The following is a 21,242-nucleotide window of genomic DNA, read 5'->3' as shown; positions in this document are numbered from 1 at the left end:
GATTCAGTCCTAAGCGTAATGAACACACACTTTAGCTGTACCAAAAACAAAGAACACAATTCTAGAACACAACTGGTCTAGTGAGCAATGTAGCAGCCTCCCTTTGTCATTTGTGGGTATGAAATGGGTGCTTGGTAGGGCAGAAGGGTAAGATCAGCCTGAGTGCTGTCGAGGGGCTCAGCTACTGGAATTTCTAGGAGAGGTTTTGGCTTTCACTGGAGGATCAACCGTCCTTCGATTTCAGTGCTTCCTTCTTTTGGTGCATTACAGTGGGGTCTCTACTTAAGAACGTCCCTACTTAAGAACAATCCAACTTAAGAACAGCTCCATTTGCTAAATTTTGCTTCTACATGAGAACAGAAATCCAAGATAAGAACAGGAAAAAAAAACCTTTCCTGCTCTTTTTTTAACCTTAGGTCATCTTAGGTTAAAAAAATTCTCCCCCTAGTGGTAGAGTACGTATTAACCAGCTTTGCATTAGTTCCAATGTACGAACACACCTCTACATAACAAAAAAACAGCCAGAATGGATTAATTGGTTTTCAGTCCATTCCTATGGGAAATTTTGCTTCAACTTAAGAACGTTTCAACTTAAGAACACCATTCCAAAACCGATTAAGTTCTTAAGTAGAGGTTCCACTGTAGTTCCTATGGACGGAAAAGAGCAGATACGGATTAAATGGTTTTCAATGCATTCCTATGGGAAAGGCAGATTCAACATAAGAACTTTTCAACTTGAGAACCACCTTCCAATACGGATTAAGTTCTTAAGTAGAGACCCCACTGTATTAGTTTCACTTCCCCCTAAATTGTAGCTACTGCCAGAGGGTGTATGTGTATATGTTTTTTTTTTGTTTTTTGTCTTCAGAGTAAAGCATTTTAGCCCCCAAAATGTAAAAAGCTAATTTTAGTGATTGTAGGGGCACACGAACTGATTCAAGGGCAGCTGGAAGCTTCTTGGACCACCTAGTAGCTGATTCAGAAACACACACATTATATCTGTCATTCTATGCCCTGTTTGGACACTTTTCTCCAAAGTCTGTGCACATTTCTACTGTGGTAGGTGTGAGCAAACCACTTGAAAGCAGTCTTGTGCATATTTATCTTGTCCTCCCAGCAGAGAATCTGACTTCATAAAAGCTTACTGACAGATGCAGAAAGGCTGAGACAGATAAATAGTACCGTTTCTCCGAAAATAAGACCTAACCTGAAAATAAGCCCTAGTACGATTTTTCAGGATGCTTGCAATATAAGCCCTACCCCAAAAATAAGCCCCAGTTGAGTGAAACCTCACCCTTCGCCCTTGTGCAGCAACCAGAAAAAGATGGCATGCCTGTATTTGAATAAATGTAGATTGTTGCATATGAAAAAAAAATCTCCTGAAAATAAGCCCTAATGTGTTTGTTGGATCAAAAATTAATATAAGATCCTGTCTTATTTTCAGGGAAGCATGGTATTTAAACTGTTGGATAATGGTAAAGTACATAAAGTATTTAGGTTTCTTGTCTATCTCCTGAGAAACCTATATGTGGGACAAGAAGCAACAGTTAGAACTGGATATGGAACAACTGATTGGTTCAAAATTGGGAAAGGAGTACGACAAGGCTGTATATTGTCCCCTGGCTTATTTAACGTATATGCAGAATACATCATGCGGAAGGCTGGACTGGAGGAATCCCAAACCGGAATTAAGATTGCCGGAAGAAATATCAACAACCTCCGATATGCAGATGATACCACTCTGATGGCAGAAAGTGAGGAGGAATTAAAGAACCTTGTAATGAGGGTGAAAGAGGAGAGTGCAAAAAACTGCCTGAAACTCAACATCAAAAGAACTAAGATCATGGCCACTGGTCCCATCACCTCCTGGGAAATTGAAGGGGAAGATAAGGAGGCAGTGACAGATTTTACTTTCTTGGGCTCCATGATCACTGCAGATGGAGACAGCAGCCATGAAATTAAAAGACGCCTGCTTCTTGGGAGGAAAGCGATGACAAACCTTGACAGCATCTTAAAAAGCAGAGACATCACCTTGCCAACAAAAGTCCGAATAGTCAAAGCTATGGTTTTCCTTGTAGTGATGTATGGAAGTGAGAGCTGGACCATAAAGAAAGCAGACCGCCGAAGAATGGATGCTTTTGAATTGTGGTGCTGGAGGAGGCTCTTGAGAGTCCCCTGGACTGCAAGGAGAACAAACCTGTCAATTCTAAAGGAAATCAACCCTGAGTGTTCACTGGAAGGACAGATCCTGAAGCTGAAGCTCCAGTACTTTGGCCATCTCATGAGAAGAGAAGACTCCTTAGAAAAGACCTTAATGTTAGGAAAGTGTGATGGCAAGAGGAGAAGGGGACAACAGAGGATGCGATGGCTGGACAGTGTCATCAAAGCTACCAACATGAAATTGACACAGATAGGCGGGCCTGGTGTGCTCTGGTCCATGGGGTCACGAAGAGTGAGACACGACTAAATGAACAAACGAACATATTTAGTATGCCTAAAGTCCTTAGTTCTGCTTCAGGTAGTTCTACGAAAGACTCATATTTAAAATCCTGGACAGTCACTACCAGGCAATACTGTGTGTCCTGGTCCTGTCACTATGACTTCTGCCAGGGCAGTTATAATACTTCCTTTTCCATTTGTAGAATCCAGGTATATAGATAGTTGATATAATACTGACAGGAGCTGGAGCTGTCTTTGTGGGTAATAGTACCAGTGAAAACCTCTTCACAATAAGGTATGCTTCCATTGTGTCTGGGAAAAAAAAGGATTAGTGAAACGTTTTTGCGAAGGCTTTCATGGCCAGGATCTAATGGTTGTTGTGGGTTTTTCGGGCTCTTTGGCCGTGTTCTGAAGGTTGTTCTTCCTAACGTTTCGCCAGTCTCTGTCGCCAGAGACTGGTGAAAGGTTAGGAAGAACAACCTTCAGAACACGGCCAAAGAGCCCGAAAAACCCACAACAATGATTAGTGAAACCTTTGTTTGAAAAAAATCAACAACTTCCATGAATTTCTTTCTTTCTAGTTCTCCAGTATTCAATTATTTGTCAAGATATTAGAGCATGTGTCATTTCAGGCACATTTTACCTAATTTTTCCCCCTCTGGTGTCAGATCGGGTTATGGGCTGGAGACTTCATTGGTCACCTTGCTAGTCTGGACAGTTTTCTTCAGGAATTGGGTGGCAGAATTCATCTCGGATGGTTCAAATAAGCCCATCTGTGATTTTCAATATCATCAACCCTTGTATTCTTTTAAATTATTTCCTGGGATGGGACTTAAAGATATCATTTTATTGTGGTCCCATTCCTCATGGAAGGGGAGATTGCAAAAAAAAATAATAAATGATACTGAAGGATTCATATTTGATGTCATGGACTATGATGACCCTCAAGACTCCAAATTGTTCCCCAACCTGCTTAAAATAGACACAAATCTCCTGGACCAAATCATCTACAGTATTTAAGATCATTTACTGTAAGTTTCCCATTTGCGACACAGCTATTTTGACTGCCTCAGTATTGTAAAAGTCTTTACATAACAACTCATTCCATTGGTTCATTAAACATGTATATTTTGGTATTACTATTTATAATTGTGACATGCTAGATGCATTGTATGTTCACAAATATATATTCCTAAATAGATGAATGACTGTTTGTTTCATGGTTGTTTGAATTTCACTTATGAAAAGATTTCATGGAATTTAGGGAACAGAGAATAATGAGAGGACTGTAAACAGCAAATGTTAACTAACTGAAACATGATCGCTAAAGCACTGCTGCAGCTTGTTCTGTTTATACAGCAGAAAGGCTTTGCCATTTTTACTTTATATGGTAAGTTATAAGTAGAATTTTATGTTGTTTGTTCAGTCTCTTATGCAGATGGTACTTGATTAAAATCTATTTTAAACTATGGTGATTACTGCAAGATAGTGTGAATGAAATCGCTCTCCAACCGCCATTAAAGGCACTGGAACTATTGCAGTTTATTCTAAATATGCTTATAGGCATTTCTTAACTTCTCAAGGGACATTTAGATATCAACAATGTGCCTTGCTTGATAGTCTTAAATCCTGTACTATATATCCTTGTGATCTATTATTTGTGGAACATGGTTAATACACACATTTTTAAAGTGAGAGACTATTGCTTTCTTGTGATAAATAAGTTAAATACATCACTATAATTAAGCAATAAGGCCTGACAGGAGGTGGATTACCATGAGCTAACTACACCTCTAGGGATTTTGAAGCACAAGTCTATGCTTAGCAGAATAAGTACAAGGATTTTTTTAATTATTTCCCATCTGTCTCTGTTTTGGTGTTTAGCAGCAAAATCTGTGTAATTGCAAGATGGTTGTAAGCATAAGGTAGAACATCATCCCTATTATTTTCAAGGTTATTAGTTGTGAAATTCTTTTTAATTTCCATATTTTTTTAAAAAAATGAGCAGAATTTCCCTACAGAATATTTGGCTTTGTATTATGACGGAAGAACATTTCAGAGCCAGTGGATCATTTAGGTTCCTTCAGAGATGTCCAATTTGTTAACAGCAGTTTTCTTGCATAACCTTTTCTTAAGGCTTTCCTTAACCTAAAGCTAAGCAACGGGTTATAATTGTTGTCTGAAATATGTTAGCGTTTATCCAGATGTTTTCAAAAACGTGGGTTTTTCTTTTAATAATAATATACAGTGGTGCCTCGCACAGCGAGGTTAATCCGTCCCGGATTAACCCTCGCTGTGTGAAACATCGCTGAGCGGTAAGAAAAAACCAATTGGAACGCATTAAACAGTGTTTAATGCGTTCCATTTGGGCCGAATACTCACCGTTCAGCGATGCTTCCCTATGGCCGGCAGCCATTTTCGCACCCTCCCCTCGCTGAACGAGGGCGCGAAAATGGCTGCGATCAGCTGTCCGGCGGGTCCAAAATGGCCTCTGGAACAGCCGAAATGGCCGGCCGAAGCGTTTTCGCGCCCTTGGTAAGCGAGCGGAGGGCACGAAAACGCTGCGCGCAGCCATTTCGGCTGTTCCGCCAGTGTTTTCGCGCCCTCCCCTTGCTTACCAAGGGCGCGAAAACGCTGCGCCCGGCCATTTCGGCTGTTCCGGCGGCCATTTTGAAGCCACGGAACATCTGATCGGTGGGTCGCAAAGCGAAGGTCGGTAAGCGAACAGCTTACCGACCTTCACTTTGCGATTTTCGCCCATTGGGGGCATCGCTCTGCGATCGCATTAGCGATCGCAAAAGCGTCACCGTAGAGCAAATTCATCGCTCTACGGGGCGCTCGTTCTGCGAGGCACCACTGTATAGGCTTCCTGGTTCTGCAGTACTACCATGATATCCTATCCAAAGATAAGAGAAAGCATCATCATTATCATAATCATATGTCATCAGGTCAATTCTGACTTATGGAAACTCTTTCCAGGATTTCATAGGCATAGAGTACTCAGATGTGGCTTACTATGCTTTTCTTCTGGGGGCATCCTGGGACTGTCAGCATTCCCCATGGAAATGGTCTTCTAAAATTCTCTGTACTGTTTGTAGATAGAGAAACTGAAGGGTGGATACAAATCAATTATTTTTTTTAATTTAAAAATCATTTTTAATTTAAATAATCAAAAATCTTATTTTTAAAAAATTTAAATCACAATTCACATTGTGATTTAAATCAAATCCACCCTGAGAAGACGTTTCACTAAATGTCTCAAAGGGAAGGAGAACTTTTTCAATAGTTTCTCAAAGGTGGAACTTAACAGTAGCAAAGCTGTAACACAGCTTGGCTGGGGTTGGGGTGGACATGGTTTTTTGTCATATTCTGCAGTGCCACTGCAAGTGCCAACTAAGATAACTGTGGTGGCAGTGTGGCCACTGTTTTGTTTTCAGTTGCTCTTACTTTGTGTTATTCTGTGATATTGTGGTTGTGGTTCCTGGGATGAAAACCCCCACCCAACCATCCCAAAAAGTAGAGAATTTTGGATCTAATACTGCAAAATGATCTTTTCTGCCTTGTTCTCAGGGCCATTTAGAATTTCTTTTAATTATATCTTTGAGCTTATGAGAACATTGTTGGGTGGCCATGGGTGCTGCATTCGCCTTCAGAGGGTTATACAGTATTACTTTAGTTTTGCTTTGCTTGTATTACACATCTCTTCATTATTATGCAGTCTCCTTGGCTGTCCACCTTGAACTGAAAATCTCTGAGTGATAGTTGAATTGTGGGCAGTTTGGGGAGGCAGCTGATGATTACAGAAGTGATTGTGCAGTGAAAGCCAGGACATTTAATACAGCCTCAACCATCTCAGAACTAAGGAAAAGTCTTGGTATCTACCTGCATTGGAGGAAAGGTGGGATAGAAATGAAATAAACAAAAATCAGTCAGCCAGTCAGTCAATCCTGAACCCTACCTAAGGGAACGTTTACAAAATGTTTCATTTGAAATTAAGGAATTAATTTTCTGTCAAACTGAAAGAGTATGGTTAAAATTCTTGTGAGATAAATTTGGTACAGAGAACTAACTGAAAGAGAGTAGGTTCTGCTTTGGAAGAATAGCTGTCTATGAATTGTTGAGGTGGAGGAGGCAGCAACAAGATACACATTCAGTATTGAATGAAGACAGGATATTTATTTACTTATTTGCTATCTCACTTTTCTGCCAGAAATGGCAATATATGCATAATGAATAATTATTTTAAAGTTTCACAATGGCACTACAGAGATTATGTAGTATAGTGTGACAGTGCTTGTCTACAGATATTATCCAAACATTTAGAGGTCATAAAATGTTGTATACTGAAAAATATTTCTTGGTGTGCTTTTGGTCTTGGCCCTCACAATGGAGAATCAGATCTTGGTTGTGGCCAAGTCTGTCTTTTACCAGCTGAGGTGGATAGCATGCCTTCGCCCTTATCTCGACAGGAAATCCCTCACAATGCTGGTCTATGTGCTTGTAATCCTGAAAATAGAGTATTGCAACACTTTATGCGGGGCTGTCCTTTAAGGTAATTTGGAAGCTACAGCTGGTACAGAGTACTGCAGTCATGTTGGTCTCTGGAACTTCTCAATACGACCATATAACTCCTGTCCTAGTCCATCTGCACTGGCTGCCTGTATGCTTCTGGGCCAAATTCAAGGTGTTTATGTTGGCATTTAAAGTCCTTCACAGTTTCAGACCTTGTTGACTGCCTGAGCACCACTGCCTCAAAACATCTGCCCATCCAACTGTTATATACTCAACCCTCAACTTACAAACTTAATCCATTCCGGAAGGACATTCGTACGTCGAAAAGTTTGTAAGTCGAAGTACCATGTCCCATTGAAATGCATGGGAATGGAATTAATCCATTCCAGCATTTAAAAAACAACAAAAACAAAAACAAAATAAAAATAAAAAGAGCAAGTCCCACGATGGGACTGTAAACACACACACACACACACACACACACACACACAAAAACCACAGCAAAATCACCCCCCAGTCCAAAACCACCCTCCAAAACCCACACAGAAAAGTTTTTTAAAAAGGACTTACCAGTCTGAAGCCTGCTGGCACTTTGCTGCCTCCGCCATGGCCGGGGGAGAGTAGCCAAGCACCTGGCCAGCTCTAGCCTCCCGGCACTGGGTGACACTGCCTCCAATAGTGGCGGCAGGGAACACCAGGGAGGTCTCCGATGGCAGCGGGGAAGCTCCCAGGCCTTCTCTGCCACCATCGGAGACATCTGGGGGTCCCCCGCCACCGCAATCAGCGCCTTCAGGCTTTCCCGGGGAGTAGACCAGGCCTACCAAGGGAAGCCCTCCCCTGGTAGGCCTGGTCTACCAGGCTTTCGCGGGAAGTAGACTGGGCCTACTGGGGGAAGCCCCCCCCCGGTAGGCCCGGTCTACCAGGCTTTCCCAGGGAGTAGACTGGGCCTACTGGGGGAAGCCCTCCTGAGGGCTTCCCCTGGTAGGCCCGGTCTATTCCCCAGAAAAGCCTGAAGGCGCTGGTCACGGTGGCAGGGGACCCCCAGAAGGTCTCCGATGGTGGCGGAGAAGCCCTGGGAGCTTCCCCGTCACCATCAGAGACCTCCTTGGGGGTCACCACCACTGCGATCAGTGCCTTTGGAGGTCTCAAGGGCCTTTCCCCCTGACATCGGAGGAAGCCGTTTGAGAGCTCTGAAGGTAAAAAGGCAGGGAGAAAGGATGGGAAATTTGAATTTCCAGCCCTTTCGCCCGGCGTTTTTGCCTTCAGAGTTCTCAAACGGCTTCCTCCAATGTAAGGGGGAAAGCCCTTTGAGACCTCCAAAGGCGCCGATTGTGGTGGTAGGGACCCCCATGGAGGTCTCCCAGGGCTTGCTTGCCACCATGGGAGACCTCCCTGGGTGTCCCTGCCACCGCAATTCCTCCAACGTCAGGCGGAAAGCCTTTTGAGAGCTCCGAAGGCAAAAAGGCAGTGAGAAAGGGCGGGAAAGACACCAGAAGACATCAGAAGCAGAGTGTGTTCCACAAATTGGCTCTTCTGTTGTGATGGATATCACACCATCCTAGATTAATCTGCAATATTTTATCAAACGGAAAATAAGATTCATCTCACAGACAGTGCATCTATGTCTCTAGCAGTTGCCACATGGACATCTACCACCTACCACCTGTGGCACAAATATTTTACTTACTTTTACTTACTTACATGACGACATTAATTTGTTCCGAAAAAATCGCTGTCGAACGAAAACGTTGTCATGCCATTTTAAAAAGCCCATAGAAATGCATTAAAACCCAATTAATACGTTCTTAGGGGCTTAGAACTCACCGTCCAGCGAAGATTCTCCATAGCGCGGCCAATTTCGCTGCCTGTGCAGCGAGGAATCCATGCCAGAAAACAGCAGGCGACCATGTTTTTCACCCAGCGGCCATTTTGAAACCGCTGATCAGCTGGCCGAAAATCATCGCTTTGCGATAATCGGTTAGTGAAACAGGGGACCGATCATCGCAAAGCGAAATTCCCCCATAGTGAACATCGTTTTGCGATCGCTTTTGCGATTGCAAAATCGTCGTGATGCAATTTCGTCGTCAAATGGAGCGCTCGTAATGCGAGGCTCCACTGTACTAGAGTGAAACGTGTGTATTATGAAAGAGACAGCATGTTTTTTTAAAATGGCTTTAAAGACTTGGATGTTCCAGTCTCTTTTAAATAAATGTGCATCTTTTAAAAAAAGTCAATGTGAGCTTTTTTATTGTTATTTTAAATGTTTTATGGTCCTAGTAGAAATTTATTAAATTTTAGATTTTATGATTTGTTTAAAAATGTTTTAACATCTTGTTTTTACAAGCACCTTGAGGAGTCTCAGACTCAAACAGTAGTATATAAATATTTTGAATCAATAAACATAGCTCATGTTGATCTAGGAAAAAAAGACATTAACAGAAAAATGTACTGGCTTCAATGAATTTAAACCCCTTTGGGTACAATCTAAATTTGGTACATTCACACACTAAGCCCACCATTGTCCATAATGCACCTTTTTGAGATTATTTTTAGTACAACACTACTTACTGTGTAAAATAAGGTAGCTGCAACAGAGCTTGAAGGTAGTGTGCTTGCTTTAAATTTGTTTTAGGTTGCAGCCCGTTTTTCAATTAATCACACAATTTAATCTACTGGAAATCTTTTGATACGACTTTCAAAGGTGCTCTAGATAAATTGTGTGCAATTTTAAGGGTGGTTGAAATTCCCTTTCTCTTTTTTCTGCTTCTGAACTAATATTTCAATTTTCACTCCTCATTCATATTCACATCCCTTATTTCCCCTGGTTTGGCTGACAAGGGGCTAGATGGAAGTTTGTAGTGCTCCCAAGTATTGGTGCCCCTCCAGGTCCTTTGCCTTGGTACATCTCTTTGAACAAAGCCAGAAGAACAATATATTACCTAACCACAAGGCACAGCATCACACCAGGCATTTCCAAACAAGCTAAAGACTGCAGTCTTACAAATTTCCTTGAGAGTGAAGTCCATGGGACGTGATTTTTCCTTGCTTAATGCAGAAAGCCTGTTCTTTCTCCTCAGAGCTATTCGTTTCGTCCAGTGCTATTCTTTTTTAATTCATATTCTAATTATGCAAACATAGTTATAGATTCATAAATTTTCATTTAACTGGTCCAGCAATTACTTTTAAAAAATAAATTATTAGTTTGTGATATCAGATAGATTTAAAACACAGCATTTTTATACAAGATCAGCCTGTTGTTTTTTCCTGCAGTTTTATCAGCACTGTAGAATGTTGGCTACAGTAGATGAAATAATGGCTGAAAGCCAGTAGTTAATTACACTCAAAGTAGGTTCACTGAATCAGTGGGGATTTGGTGCGTCAACACTTGTGTACCTTCTATTGATTCAATGAGCCTGCTCTAGCTGTGACTTACCACTTCCAATGTCTGAAGAAGAAAACTATGGTCCTTTCTACTGGCAATTCTTTTTCTTCCTTTTTTTTTTTTTTTTGTCCCACCCCTACCCCCATTTATATTTTGGTGCTAGCGGAGAATTCATAGTAAATTCCCTGATATGAATACCAGAATAGTTTCATAATACATTTTTATTTTCTTGTGTCTGATAAAACAACTTCTAAAATTAAACATCAGAAATTTTAACCTTTGTTTGAAATATTGTGTATTATGAAACACTGTGAGGTGACGTCATGCCATTAGATGTACGATTGGAAAAATATAGAAGGATGAAAAGCTAAACAACAACTTAGATGGAACAATGAAAGGAAAGCAAAATGTAAATGTGCAATAAAATTGGATTATATAATCTTGAATATCCATTTTATAGATTAAATGATGTAAGAGACCAACAATGTGGATTATGGAAAGGACTGTACTGTAATTTAAATATTATTTTAATCTGCAAAACCTTAAATACACAAGGACTGGTAAATGGGGATTTAATTTTCTTTCCAGTAATGGTGGTCTGAGTGTTTGCTTGTTTTGTAATGGAACATCTGCTTCCTTTGCAGGTCAATGGGGGAGAAAAAAGACCTGCCTCTGATATGGGGAAAAAACCCAAGACTCCCAAGAAGAAAAAGAAGAAAGACCCTAATGAGCCACAGAAGCCTGTTTCTGCCTATGCATTATTTTTCCGAGATACCCAAGCTGCCATCAAGGGTCAAAATCCAAACGCTACCTTCGGTGAAGTTTCGAAAATAGTAGCTTCTATGTGGGATGGCTTGGGAGAAGAGCAAAAACAGGTACAATTATACCATCTATTTGTCTCTAGAAGTACAGATATAATTATATTTAAGAGACTGATTTGATTCTACTTTAGAACTTTTTTTGTAATTATTATTTGTTGAAACCTTCTTTTGTTACTAGCAAAGTGCCACATCATATGCAGTAGCAGTACTAGTGTCTCATAATGCATGTATACTGGGGTAATGTGTGTCAATAAATTTTATCTGAAAATTACAGGAGACAATAGCAGTAATTGGGGAACTCAGGTGACAAAAAAAGGAAAAAGACAAACAAGCTAGACATTGGGAATAAATCAGTATGCAATAGGTTGCAAAAATAGAAGAGACGTATACATGAATAGCATTTGCCAACATTTATTTGGTTAAATCTATAGAGGTAATTGAAGATGAGAAAGGAGGACTGAGGGTCATGGAGCAACTAGGCGCAGATGTTGTTAACTGCCAGAAATCTGACAGGCCTAAGGGAGGAAAAAATGTCACAATGTGAGAATATTTTACCTATGGAGGAATAGATAGCTGTTCTAAATTTAAGGGAGTAAGAGAAGTCGCAACTGATCAAATCTGACTCAGAAAACTAAATAGGGTTGGACCTAGATAGTACTTAAATTGGAGACTACTGGGAGATACAGGATTCTCTAGGTAAGCTTATGAAAATATCGAATTTGAAACTTGGGAGAAACTCAACTGGTCAGAGTTGTCAGTACTGAACTACGTGAAGTCAATACTCCAACTTAGCAGCTTTGTCTCCTGCTTTTTCCAGACAGATATCAGTTTTTAAAATCAAGATGTTATAGGTGTGAGTTAGGGAACCCTAAAAATACAGTGGTGCCCCACACAGCGAGGTTAATCCGTTCCGGATTAACCTTCGCTGTGGGAAACATCGCACTACGGAACACAAAAAGGCATTGGAACGCATTAAACAGCGTTTAATGCGTTCCAGTGCCATAGAATACTCACCGTTGTGCGATGTTTCCCAGGGGCCGGCAGCCATTTTCGCGCCCTCCCCTCGCACAACGAGGGCACCAAAATGGCTGCCATCAGCTGTCCGGCGGGTCCAAAATGGCCGCCGGAACAGCCGAAAGGGGCCGGGATGCAGCGTTTTCGCGGCCTTGGTAAGCAAGGGGAGCGCGTGGAAACGCTGCCGGAAGCCCCGAAATGGTTGCGCGCAGCCATTTCGGGGCTTCCGCAGCATTTTCGCGCGCTCCCCTTGCTTACCAAGGCCGCGAAAACGCTGCACCCCGGCCCCTTTCGGCTATTCCGGCGGCCATTTTGAAGCCGCGGAACAGCTGATCGGCGGGTCGCAAAGCGAAGGTCGGTAAGCGAGCAGCTTACCGACCTTCGTTCTGCGATTTCCCGGTATAGATAATTACATATACTAATGGAGGAGAGATAGAAAGGGACTCTTTGTTGGTTCTGCTGTGTAGAACCAACAAGTCCACTACTAGTCTAGTCGTCTAGTATGCTGGACAATCTTTACAAATCTTAGCCATCCTAGCTAGAGGTGGGGGTATTCGAAGGATGAGTTTCCCTGCATGGCTGCCAAGTGGCTAGATAAGCGGAAAGAGAACTGTGCTCCAGGAGCGATTGGAAGACTTACCAAGGCTGCTGCTGCCAGTAGATACATGAGTGGGCTAAGTCCAGCTGTGCAGATACCCACATCTTTAATCCTAGCTGTCAAAAACACCATGCTGAAAGAAAGACCAGGCCATGGTGGGCATTTGAGGTATAGTTGAGCCACATGGACTCCTGCAGTGAGATATTTCTTAATAAAAAAATCAGTGAGATATTCCTTAATAAAAAATCTATTCAGCTTAGCAGAACCCAGTAAACTAATACTAAAAGTGGATCAAAGTAGGGAAATAGGAAACATTTTATCTTGGAGAGTAGAGGATAATCTTTTTAAAAGAAGGCTGAATACAAACAGGAAGTGAGTTAATAAAGTGCCTTGCTGCCTGGATGCAATGCCTTTTTAATACCTTAATTTTGGGAAGAGGTTCCTTCAGAACAAAAGATGGGCAAGGGCACATGGATAATAGGCGCCCATTCGACGTGTTAAGTGCAAAATTGCTGACTGTGGATGGACTGTAACCTTGGTGGGTGTTAATGGTTGTAATTGTGCTTAACAATAGGTGTCCCAGTACAGTACAGTGGTGCCTCGGCTTACGAATTTAATCTGTTCCAGAAGATGGGTGTAATTCAAAATGGTCGTAAGTCGAAGCACCATTTCCCATTGAAATGCAATTAATCCATTCCAGCTGAACAAAAAAAATCACACACAAAAATCACAGCAAGACCCATCGTAAATGTGATTAATCTCTTCTGGCTGAAGGGAGGGATAAAAAGAAAAGCAAGCAGAGCATGCAAGACAGATGGAAATGGAAAAAAGCAATGCAAAAAGCAAACGAAGTATGCAAGACAGATCGGAAATGGGGAAAGAGTAATGCAAAAAGCAAGCAAAGCTTGCAAGACAGATCAGAAATGGGGGGAAAGCAAAGCACCAACAAACAAACAAACCCCCAAGACCCGTCATAAATGGGGGGAAAACACTCCAAAAAACGAACCCTCCAAGACTCATCACAGCACAGAAACATAACCCCCCCGCCCAAAACCACACTGCAAAAACACCCAGAACAGTTTTTAAAAAGCAGAAAATAGCACCTTACCAGGCAGCCTTCTCTGATCGCACACACTCTAACTGCTGGGGCTAAAGAGCTACAAAGAAGCAGCCTCGTCACCACCTACAGTTCGAAATTTGAATTTCCCGCCGTTTTCCCCTGCCTTTTTCTGTTCATAAGTGGCAGCTCCGGTCAGAAGTAGAAGCAAAATTTTGCTGCCGGAGCTGGTCGTAACTCACAATGGTCGTAAGTAGGGACGTTCGTAAGTCGAGGCACCACTTTATTTCCTCCATAGTATAGCCATTTGCCAGAATTCTGCATGGTGAGTTAAGAGAGGTATGTCCATATGATTCTCGAGTCCAGCCAGAGGATGGACATTACTTCCATATTCTGTGCTAATGGAGGACGGCCTGTGGACACTTGGATGTTGCTTTCTTGTCTCTCAATCTCAGCTTAATCTCCTCTTTCTCCCGATAGAACCAATTATTTAGAGTCAAGAAGGGGTGAGAGTTAAAATATCAGCAAAGCTGAAACTCTTGGTAAAACAGTTCAGAGGAGTGGAACTTACAGTATAGACACGCTACACTTTAAGAAAGCTGTATTATTGTGGTTTCCCTATGGTTTGAAATGGTTGTTACGTTTGAACAAGCCACAGGGCCCAAAACATTTATTAGGTATTGTTTTAGAAGAGCTTTAGCATAATTCTGAACAGATCTATTTTTAGCTCTAATACAATGGTAATTCAATATCAAAGGCAGTGTGCCTCTCAGGACCAGTCACTCTGGAATATGACTGGGACTTGTACAACACTCCTGTCTTGTTGAGCAGCTTCCCCGTAGGCGGCCTCTGTTCATAGGCTGGCCTCTGTACAAAGAATGCTGGGCTGGATAGGCCTTTGACACCCAGCACACTTGCTCTTATGTTTTTACATGAGGCCTTATATTGTCTTTTCCATTTTGAAAATTACCATAGGATCATGCAAAAGAAAACATGTCTTTGTAATTCCCTTCTCTGTGACTGTGATGCAAGTTTTCCTTAATAGGATAGTCTATGACTCCTTCAATTCAGCATTATTGGACCATCAAAGGATGTTTTTTCATGTGCTACCTGATAGCTTTTGTGAACGCTTCCTCCGGATCAAACACAATATTGTCAGGGTTTTTTATTATTATTATTATTATTTTACACAGAAGTGTATAAAACACTCTACAGGTTTCAGCACATTCATGTGTTTAATCCCTGTGTCCCCGTTGATGGAAGAGTGGAATGGAAACTCTGTCTTTTTTCCTACTTCTAAGGTCATCCCTCTTAAGTCGTGACCATGACTGCAATGTATTTTTAATAGATTTATGGCTGTACCTCAGAGTAATGTTATGGTACTAACAATTAATACAGTGGTGCCTTGCAAGACGAATTTAATTCATTCTGCGGTTAATGCTGTCTTGCGAAAAATTTGTCTTGCGAAACGTGTTTTCCCATAGGAATACATTGAAATCTAATTAATGCGTTCCTATGGCCAAAAAAAGTCAGAACAAAGTCAAATTTGGTCTACAAAGGGTTTATTAAGTGCTGTTTAAAGCCATACATATTGTGCAGATGATTATAAAAATTTCAATCAAAATATTTTTAAAACATCATAGAAAAACATTTAAAAATCAGCAAACATGAGGCAGGAACAAAAAATGGAAAACATTCTTTATTTATTTTATTTATTTATTTATTGGACTTATATACCACCCCATAGCGCTAAAAGCACTCTCCGGGCGGTTTACAATTTTAATTATACAGGTTACACATTGCCCCCCCAGCAAGCTGGGTACTCATTTTACCGACCTCGGAAGGATGGAAGGCTGAGTCAACCTTGAGCCGGCTACCTGGGATTTGAACCCCAGGTTGTGAGCACAGTTTTAGCTGCAGTACAGCGTTTTAACCACTGCGCCACAAGGCTCATTGTGAAGCGTGGCCATAGGAACATTTGTCTTGCGAGTCATCACCCCCCCCATTGCCAAAATCATTTGTCTTGCGAGTTTAATTGTCTTGCGAGGCACCACTATACTTTGTTTATGTCCAGAAGAGTTACTCCTTCTTCCATACAATGTGCATTCCTAGATATAATGCCAAGGAAGGTGCTTAGTATCTTGGAATTTCAATGAACTATAGAAATTTTCCAGTAACTATACAACTATGCAGCAGATAATTACATGGGCCTTGTTAGATTATTTTTAATATTAATTTTGCTTACTTCAATAATCATTTTAACCTTGGTGACTGTGGCACTTTATGCAATCACATTCCTATTGTTATTGTTTGGGTGAAAAAACTGATTTCTTTTCAAGTGACTCTACCTTGCCATTTCATAATCACAAAAGAAACCTCTGACAAATGGCACCCAAATTCTGTGCAACAACTGTGAAGTCATTGCAGCATATGGTAGGCCCATACTGTGGGTCAGAATATGAAGAATTAGCAGCTTTTTTTGTGATACAAACCTTTTTTGGAAAGTGTTTCCCTTTCATTCTGTATCTGGAAAATATTGATTTGACTTTTTAAAAAAGGTGTGAGCAATATAATGTAGAAGAAGAAATATCCTCCTTGTGGATGAAACACACACTTCAGTGGTCCCCACTGTCATTGGGGCTTTGGGAACAATATCAAGAAACTTCACACAGTATTATAAGCAGTTGCAGATTGATGTCATCAGAGCTACAAAAATTAAATATTGAGAACAGCATACATACTGCACTGCTATTTAACAGAAACAAGTATTTAATAATAATGATAATGATAATGATAATAAAAACATATGCTTAGTAGTTAGTATCATATCATTTATTGGCAGTCCTGCAGCTTCCCTCAGCACTCATTGAAAGGAAGCTGCACAATGATTGTAAGAAACAATCAGATGGAATATGAAGAAGTGTCCAGAAATCATGTTTTTTTCCCCTTTTCTATTGCATAAATCTTAAAGTAATAATTCTCAACCACAGTTCTTCGTTTCTCTTTACAGCTCCATTGTCTCTTTCAGTTTATATACACATGATCTGATTTTAATAGGTTTCATTCTACGTTCTATATTTTATGTAAACTTACCTCTGCAATGTATGATTAAACAACACTTAAAGCATATTGTAATGCATAGTTTTATAGAAGAGATATAGCCACTTGGCTGTGAGGAAGACATGCAGTGGATTGGGTTGCCAGACAGAATAATAATTCTCACATTTGTTGCAGGTTTGTAATTTCAAGCAGAACCATATAGTTCCATATTTCTGAGTTTATGTTCATTTGTAGTCCATAAGAAGCAGAGCAAAAAAAGGTGTGTGTGTGTGTGTGTGTGTGTGTGTGTGTGTGTGTGTGTGTGTGTGTGTGTGTGTGTGTGTGAGAGAGAGAGAGAGAGAGAGAGAGAGAGAGAGAGAGAGAGAGAGAGAGAGAGAGACTCTTACTGATCCCACTTTGCGTAACAAGTGTGGTCACTCCATAGGTACAAACAGTCAGTGACTACGTTTTACACACTACCAGCACTTACCTTTAGAATCCAGGAAGAGCAAGCATGCTGGGAATTTCCTTATGGATAAGGTCTGTGAAAAGAGCATCCCTGCATTAATGCAGTATAGGAATCCTCCTTCCTCCCCAACCCATCTAGTCCCTAACTTAACAGGCATGGACATTTTTTAATCCCACAGCCTCTCTTGCCCAGTTATTCTTCCTGATTCATAGGCCACTTATTTAATTAATTAATATCCCGCCCATCTAGACAAGGTCTACTCTGGGCAGCTAACAACACTCAAGAATAATAAAAAAATAAAACAAGATTAATACAATTGAAAATAGGTTAGATATTGACAGGAGGGAAGCCTTCCTAAAGAGCCAGGTCTTGAGTTGGCTCTTAAAAACACCCAGCAAGGGAGCCAGACAAATTTCTGTGGGGAGATTGTTCCAGATGCAAGGGGCCACTGCTGAGAAGGCCCTCTTTCTTGTTCTTTCTCTTCGGGCCTCCCTTGGCATTAGGCCCCTCAGCCACCTATTTTGACTAAAGCAAGTGATTTGGGTAGATCTAAGTGGGAGGAGGTGTTCCGTGAGATATTGAGGTCCTAAAGTACTTAGGGCTTTATATGTCATCATTAGTACTTTGAAATCAATGTGGAAATGAATGGGCAGCCAATGCAGTGCAGCCAGAGTAGGGGAAATATGTTGATGTTATCTCACCACAGTAAGAAGTCTGGCTGCAGCATTCTGCACCATTTGAAGCTTCCGCATCAATCTCAAAGGTGGCCCCATGTAGAGCACATTACAATAATCTAATCTCAAGACTACAGACGCATGGACCAGAGTGGTGAGGGCCCCCACATCAAGACAGGAATGCAGGTGGCAATACATTGAAGATGGAAATAGGCGGTATGGACCACTGATGTTATCTGGGTCTCCATGGTAAGCACTGGGTCAAGATGGACCCCCAGATTGTGAACCAAATTCTTTGTGGTGAGAGTCATCCCCCAAAAGAGACAGAGTTCCCCAAACCACTGAAATTGGGACCACCCACCCTCAGGACCTCTGTCTTGTACGGGTTCAGCCTCAGACCATTCATCTGCATCCATTTCAATACGACCTTCAGCCAGCACTGAAGGGACAAAACGGTATCCACTGTTGTTGGAAAAAAGGAGATGTAGAGCTGGATGTCATCAGCGTACTATTGACACAAAGCCCCACACCTCCTGATGACCTGGCCCAGCAGCCTCATGTAGATATTAAACAGTATTGGGGAGATATTTGAGCCCTGCAGAACCCCACAATTAAGATTATATCTCCAACTTTGCTTTAAGTTCTGTTAGCTTAAGGAAAGAAATATTATATATCCTGAAAAGGAAGAAGCAGATGAGAACCTCAGAAGCGACAGCAAAATTCTGAAATAAATGTGGAATAAATTTATCAGGAAAACATGGTTTTTGAATGCTTTAATGAAATAATTTTACCAATTAGCAGTATTACCTCTAACTTTAACCTCAGAGACACGGTGTATAAATGGCCTCCACCAGGTCGATAACTAAGAAACAGTTACATAGATACAGTTACTAAAGAGGTGACTGTGTTTCTTGTGAGACATTCTGTTTTTTTCAGTTGACATTAGAGGTCAACTGCTGCTTTTATGTCAGTCAGTGAGATCAAAAGCAGAAAAAACCCAGGCTGTAATAGGTCGTATAGGGAACTTTCCATTTGAATTCATAGTCCATAGATGGAAACCACTGGGATGTCAGCCAGCCAGATGAATTGTCACTTCTATCCGAAGAGAATAACAGTAGTGTTAGAGATAGTGATGATCAAGGACAAAGACTGACAGAATAAAAAGCCCCATGGACGAGAGAACCCAGCCTGAAAACAAAGGATGGAGACATTAGGCCAGGAGCAGCATTGTGGATGGTTCTAGCACCCAGTATGCCCTCAGAGCCTGCTGGGAGCTTCCAGTACCCCTCACAGACCAGTCACTGGGCATTGTAGGTCATGCAGGATGGAAGAGTGCCTGGGCACCTGATTGAAAGTAAGCCAGCCTGTTGCATTGTCTGGCCTCTCTCATTTCATGAGCAGGTGAGAAGCATCATTCCTTGAGAAAATGACAAGATATATAGGATGCCTCCTTCTGCAAGCTTGGGAAAGGTACACTGTTTGCAGAAGCAGGACTTGCACACGCAAGGATACTGCCACTGTTGGATCTAGGCAGTCAATATGGAGTTGAAAAAATAAGAAGAAAAATTGAAAGCTATGGTGGAATGACAGCGGAAGGATTTGATAGCTGCCAAGGCTAGCTGTCCATGGAAAGAGGAAGCCAGACAAGCAAGTTGAAATCATAGGAAATATCAGGCCAAGTTAGTTTAACCCACAAAATAGTCCTATTATGTGGTATTTTTAAAGAAATGTTAAATGAATGTTTGTTTTTTTTAACTTTTAACTTCCATGGTTTTACATCCTGTACCTAGCCTAACTAATTAACTAATTATTGGTCACAGAGATTGACAGAATAAGGAAAATATGTAGCTTTCATGTATAAATTGGAGCTGCTGGCAATCTCTATCAAGGCAATAAAGTGAAGGAGTTTAAATTTAGAGAGAATATAATAAAGAGAATCAAGCCATCACTGTCAAAGACTTCTCTGAAATATACTCTTACTCCTAATCTTCCTCTGTCCCTTTCAGGACAAACAAGAAGTCAGCAAATATGAATTAATTTGTCCCTTCTTCTTGAATTTACAGAGAAAACACTGCAGACAATTCTTTTCTTTCAGGTATTTGCCAGAAATGTTGTGCTAATTGACAGAAACATCCAGGGGGTTCTCATTTTCCAGCTGTGTTTATTTGACTAGCATGCAGATTATTAAAGGAAAACTGTGTTAATCACTTGAGTTTGGCAGTGTCTCTTTGTAAATTATAGGGAACCCGGTGTCTAATCTATTAAAGAACAGATCAAGCAAAGTGAACTGAAAGGTTGTTACTTATGCTCATCTAAATCTCAAACTTTCAAGATACATTCAAGCCAATGAACACATCTGCATTAACTTCAACAAACCAAAGTCCTGCTTTGGGCAGTTTACCAGTAAATATGATTCTGATTAGCAGCCATGTACGTTAAGTGTGAGACTTATAATAGCCTGTAGACCAAACAAGGCATCAATGGATAGTTTCCTAAATGTATTTTACCCTTACGGATCACTTTATAGTACAGTTTCAACTGAAGTGACACTAGTAGATGAATAGAGGCTGTTACTCATGAAATCTGAATATATTATATTTCAGTGCGATGAATATAGGTGCTTCCTTTAGTCTTCTAACACACACACTGACTAGAATCAACTGGCACAGCTCTTTTGCTGTCCAAAATTCGTAAATCCTATTTCTGGCAATAGCAACGTTTGGACATTAACCCCCCCCCCCCCCCGCTGCTGCCAATCCTGAGCCACCAAAGATTTCCCCAGGGAAAAGGGATTCTTAGGGATCCTCAGAACCTGAGGGGAGGGAAGTAGGAAACTTTTAATTAAAAATAAAAGAACAAGATAATCAGACAAAAGCTCAATGACAAAATCCTTTGGCTTCTCTAACATCCCCACCCCTTTCCAAGACCTGGTTTGAATCTTTTGTTTAAGTGACTGTAGTAGTATATATTTCTGCATTTTATGATTGTTTGGTCTTATTTATTCAGTTTAGTGCTTCTTCCTTGATCACCCTTCTCAATCCAAGATACTCTTAGCATTGTGCAATAATTTAGGATTTCAAATGCTTGTTTTCATAGATGTGTGTGCTAAACCCCACTGTTCCAAACCACATAAGTAGTACCACAAATAGTAAAAATGTAAAATTCTCAGAGCTGATCTAAAGGTTTTTGTTCTTATTTTTCATCTTAAGGAACCTGCTCCAGGCCATGTCTGTTTAT

At 41.0% G+C, this 21,242-nt stretch overlaps 1 protein-coding gene and 1 long non-coding RNA gene across 6 annotated transcripts in view; one reads left to right on the top strand and one right to left on the bottom strand.

Annotated features, from left to right (window-relative positions):
* TOX (thymocyte selection associated high mobility group box) overlaps nt 1-21,242 on the top strand; it is a 249,230-nt gene that overhangs the window by 189,031 nt on the left and 38,957 nt on the right. For all 5 annotated transcript variants that reach the window (XM_072998960.2, XM_020811519.3, XM_072998958.2 and 2 more), the window contains one exon: nt 10,978-11,208. In XM_072998960.2, coding sequence (XP_072855061.2) covers nt 10,978-11,208 — 231 coding nt within the window. The remainder of the gene's footprint in view (nt 1-10,977; nt 11,209-21,242) is intronic.
* Nucleotides 11,550-21,242, bottom strand: part of LOC140706941 (uncharacterized) — a 78,396-nt gene continuing 68,703 nt past the window's right edge. The window contains exons 3-5 of the long non-coding RNA XR_013545411.1: nt 17,353-17,404; nt 12,809-12,899; nt 11,550-11,669 (exon numbers count right to left, since the gene is read on the bottom strand). This is a non-coding gene — a long non-coding RNA (uncharacterized LOC140706941). The remainder of the gene's footprint in view (nt 11,670-12,808; nt 12,900-17,352; nt 17,405-21,242) is intronic.

The sequence above is a fragment of the Pogona vitticeps genome, chromosome 4 (assembly GCF_051106095.1).
Source record: "Pogona vitticeps strain Pit_001003342236 chromosome 4, PviZW2.1, whole genome shotgun sequence".
NCBI classification, from domain to species: Eukaryota; Metazoa; Chordata; class Lepidosauria; order Squamata; family Agamidae; genus Pogona; species Pogona vitticeps.
The sequence above is the reverse complement of the archived record's forward strand: the minus strand, read 5'-3'. Positions and strand labels throughout refer to the sequence as shown.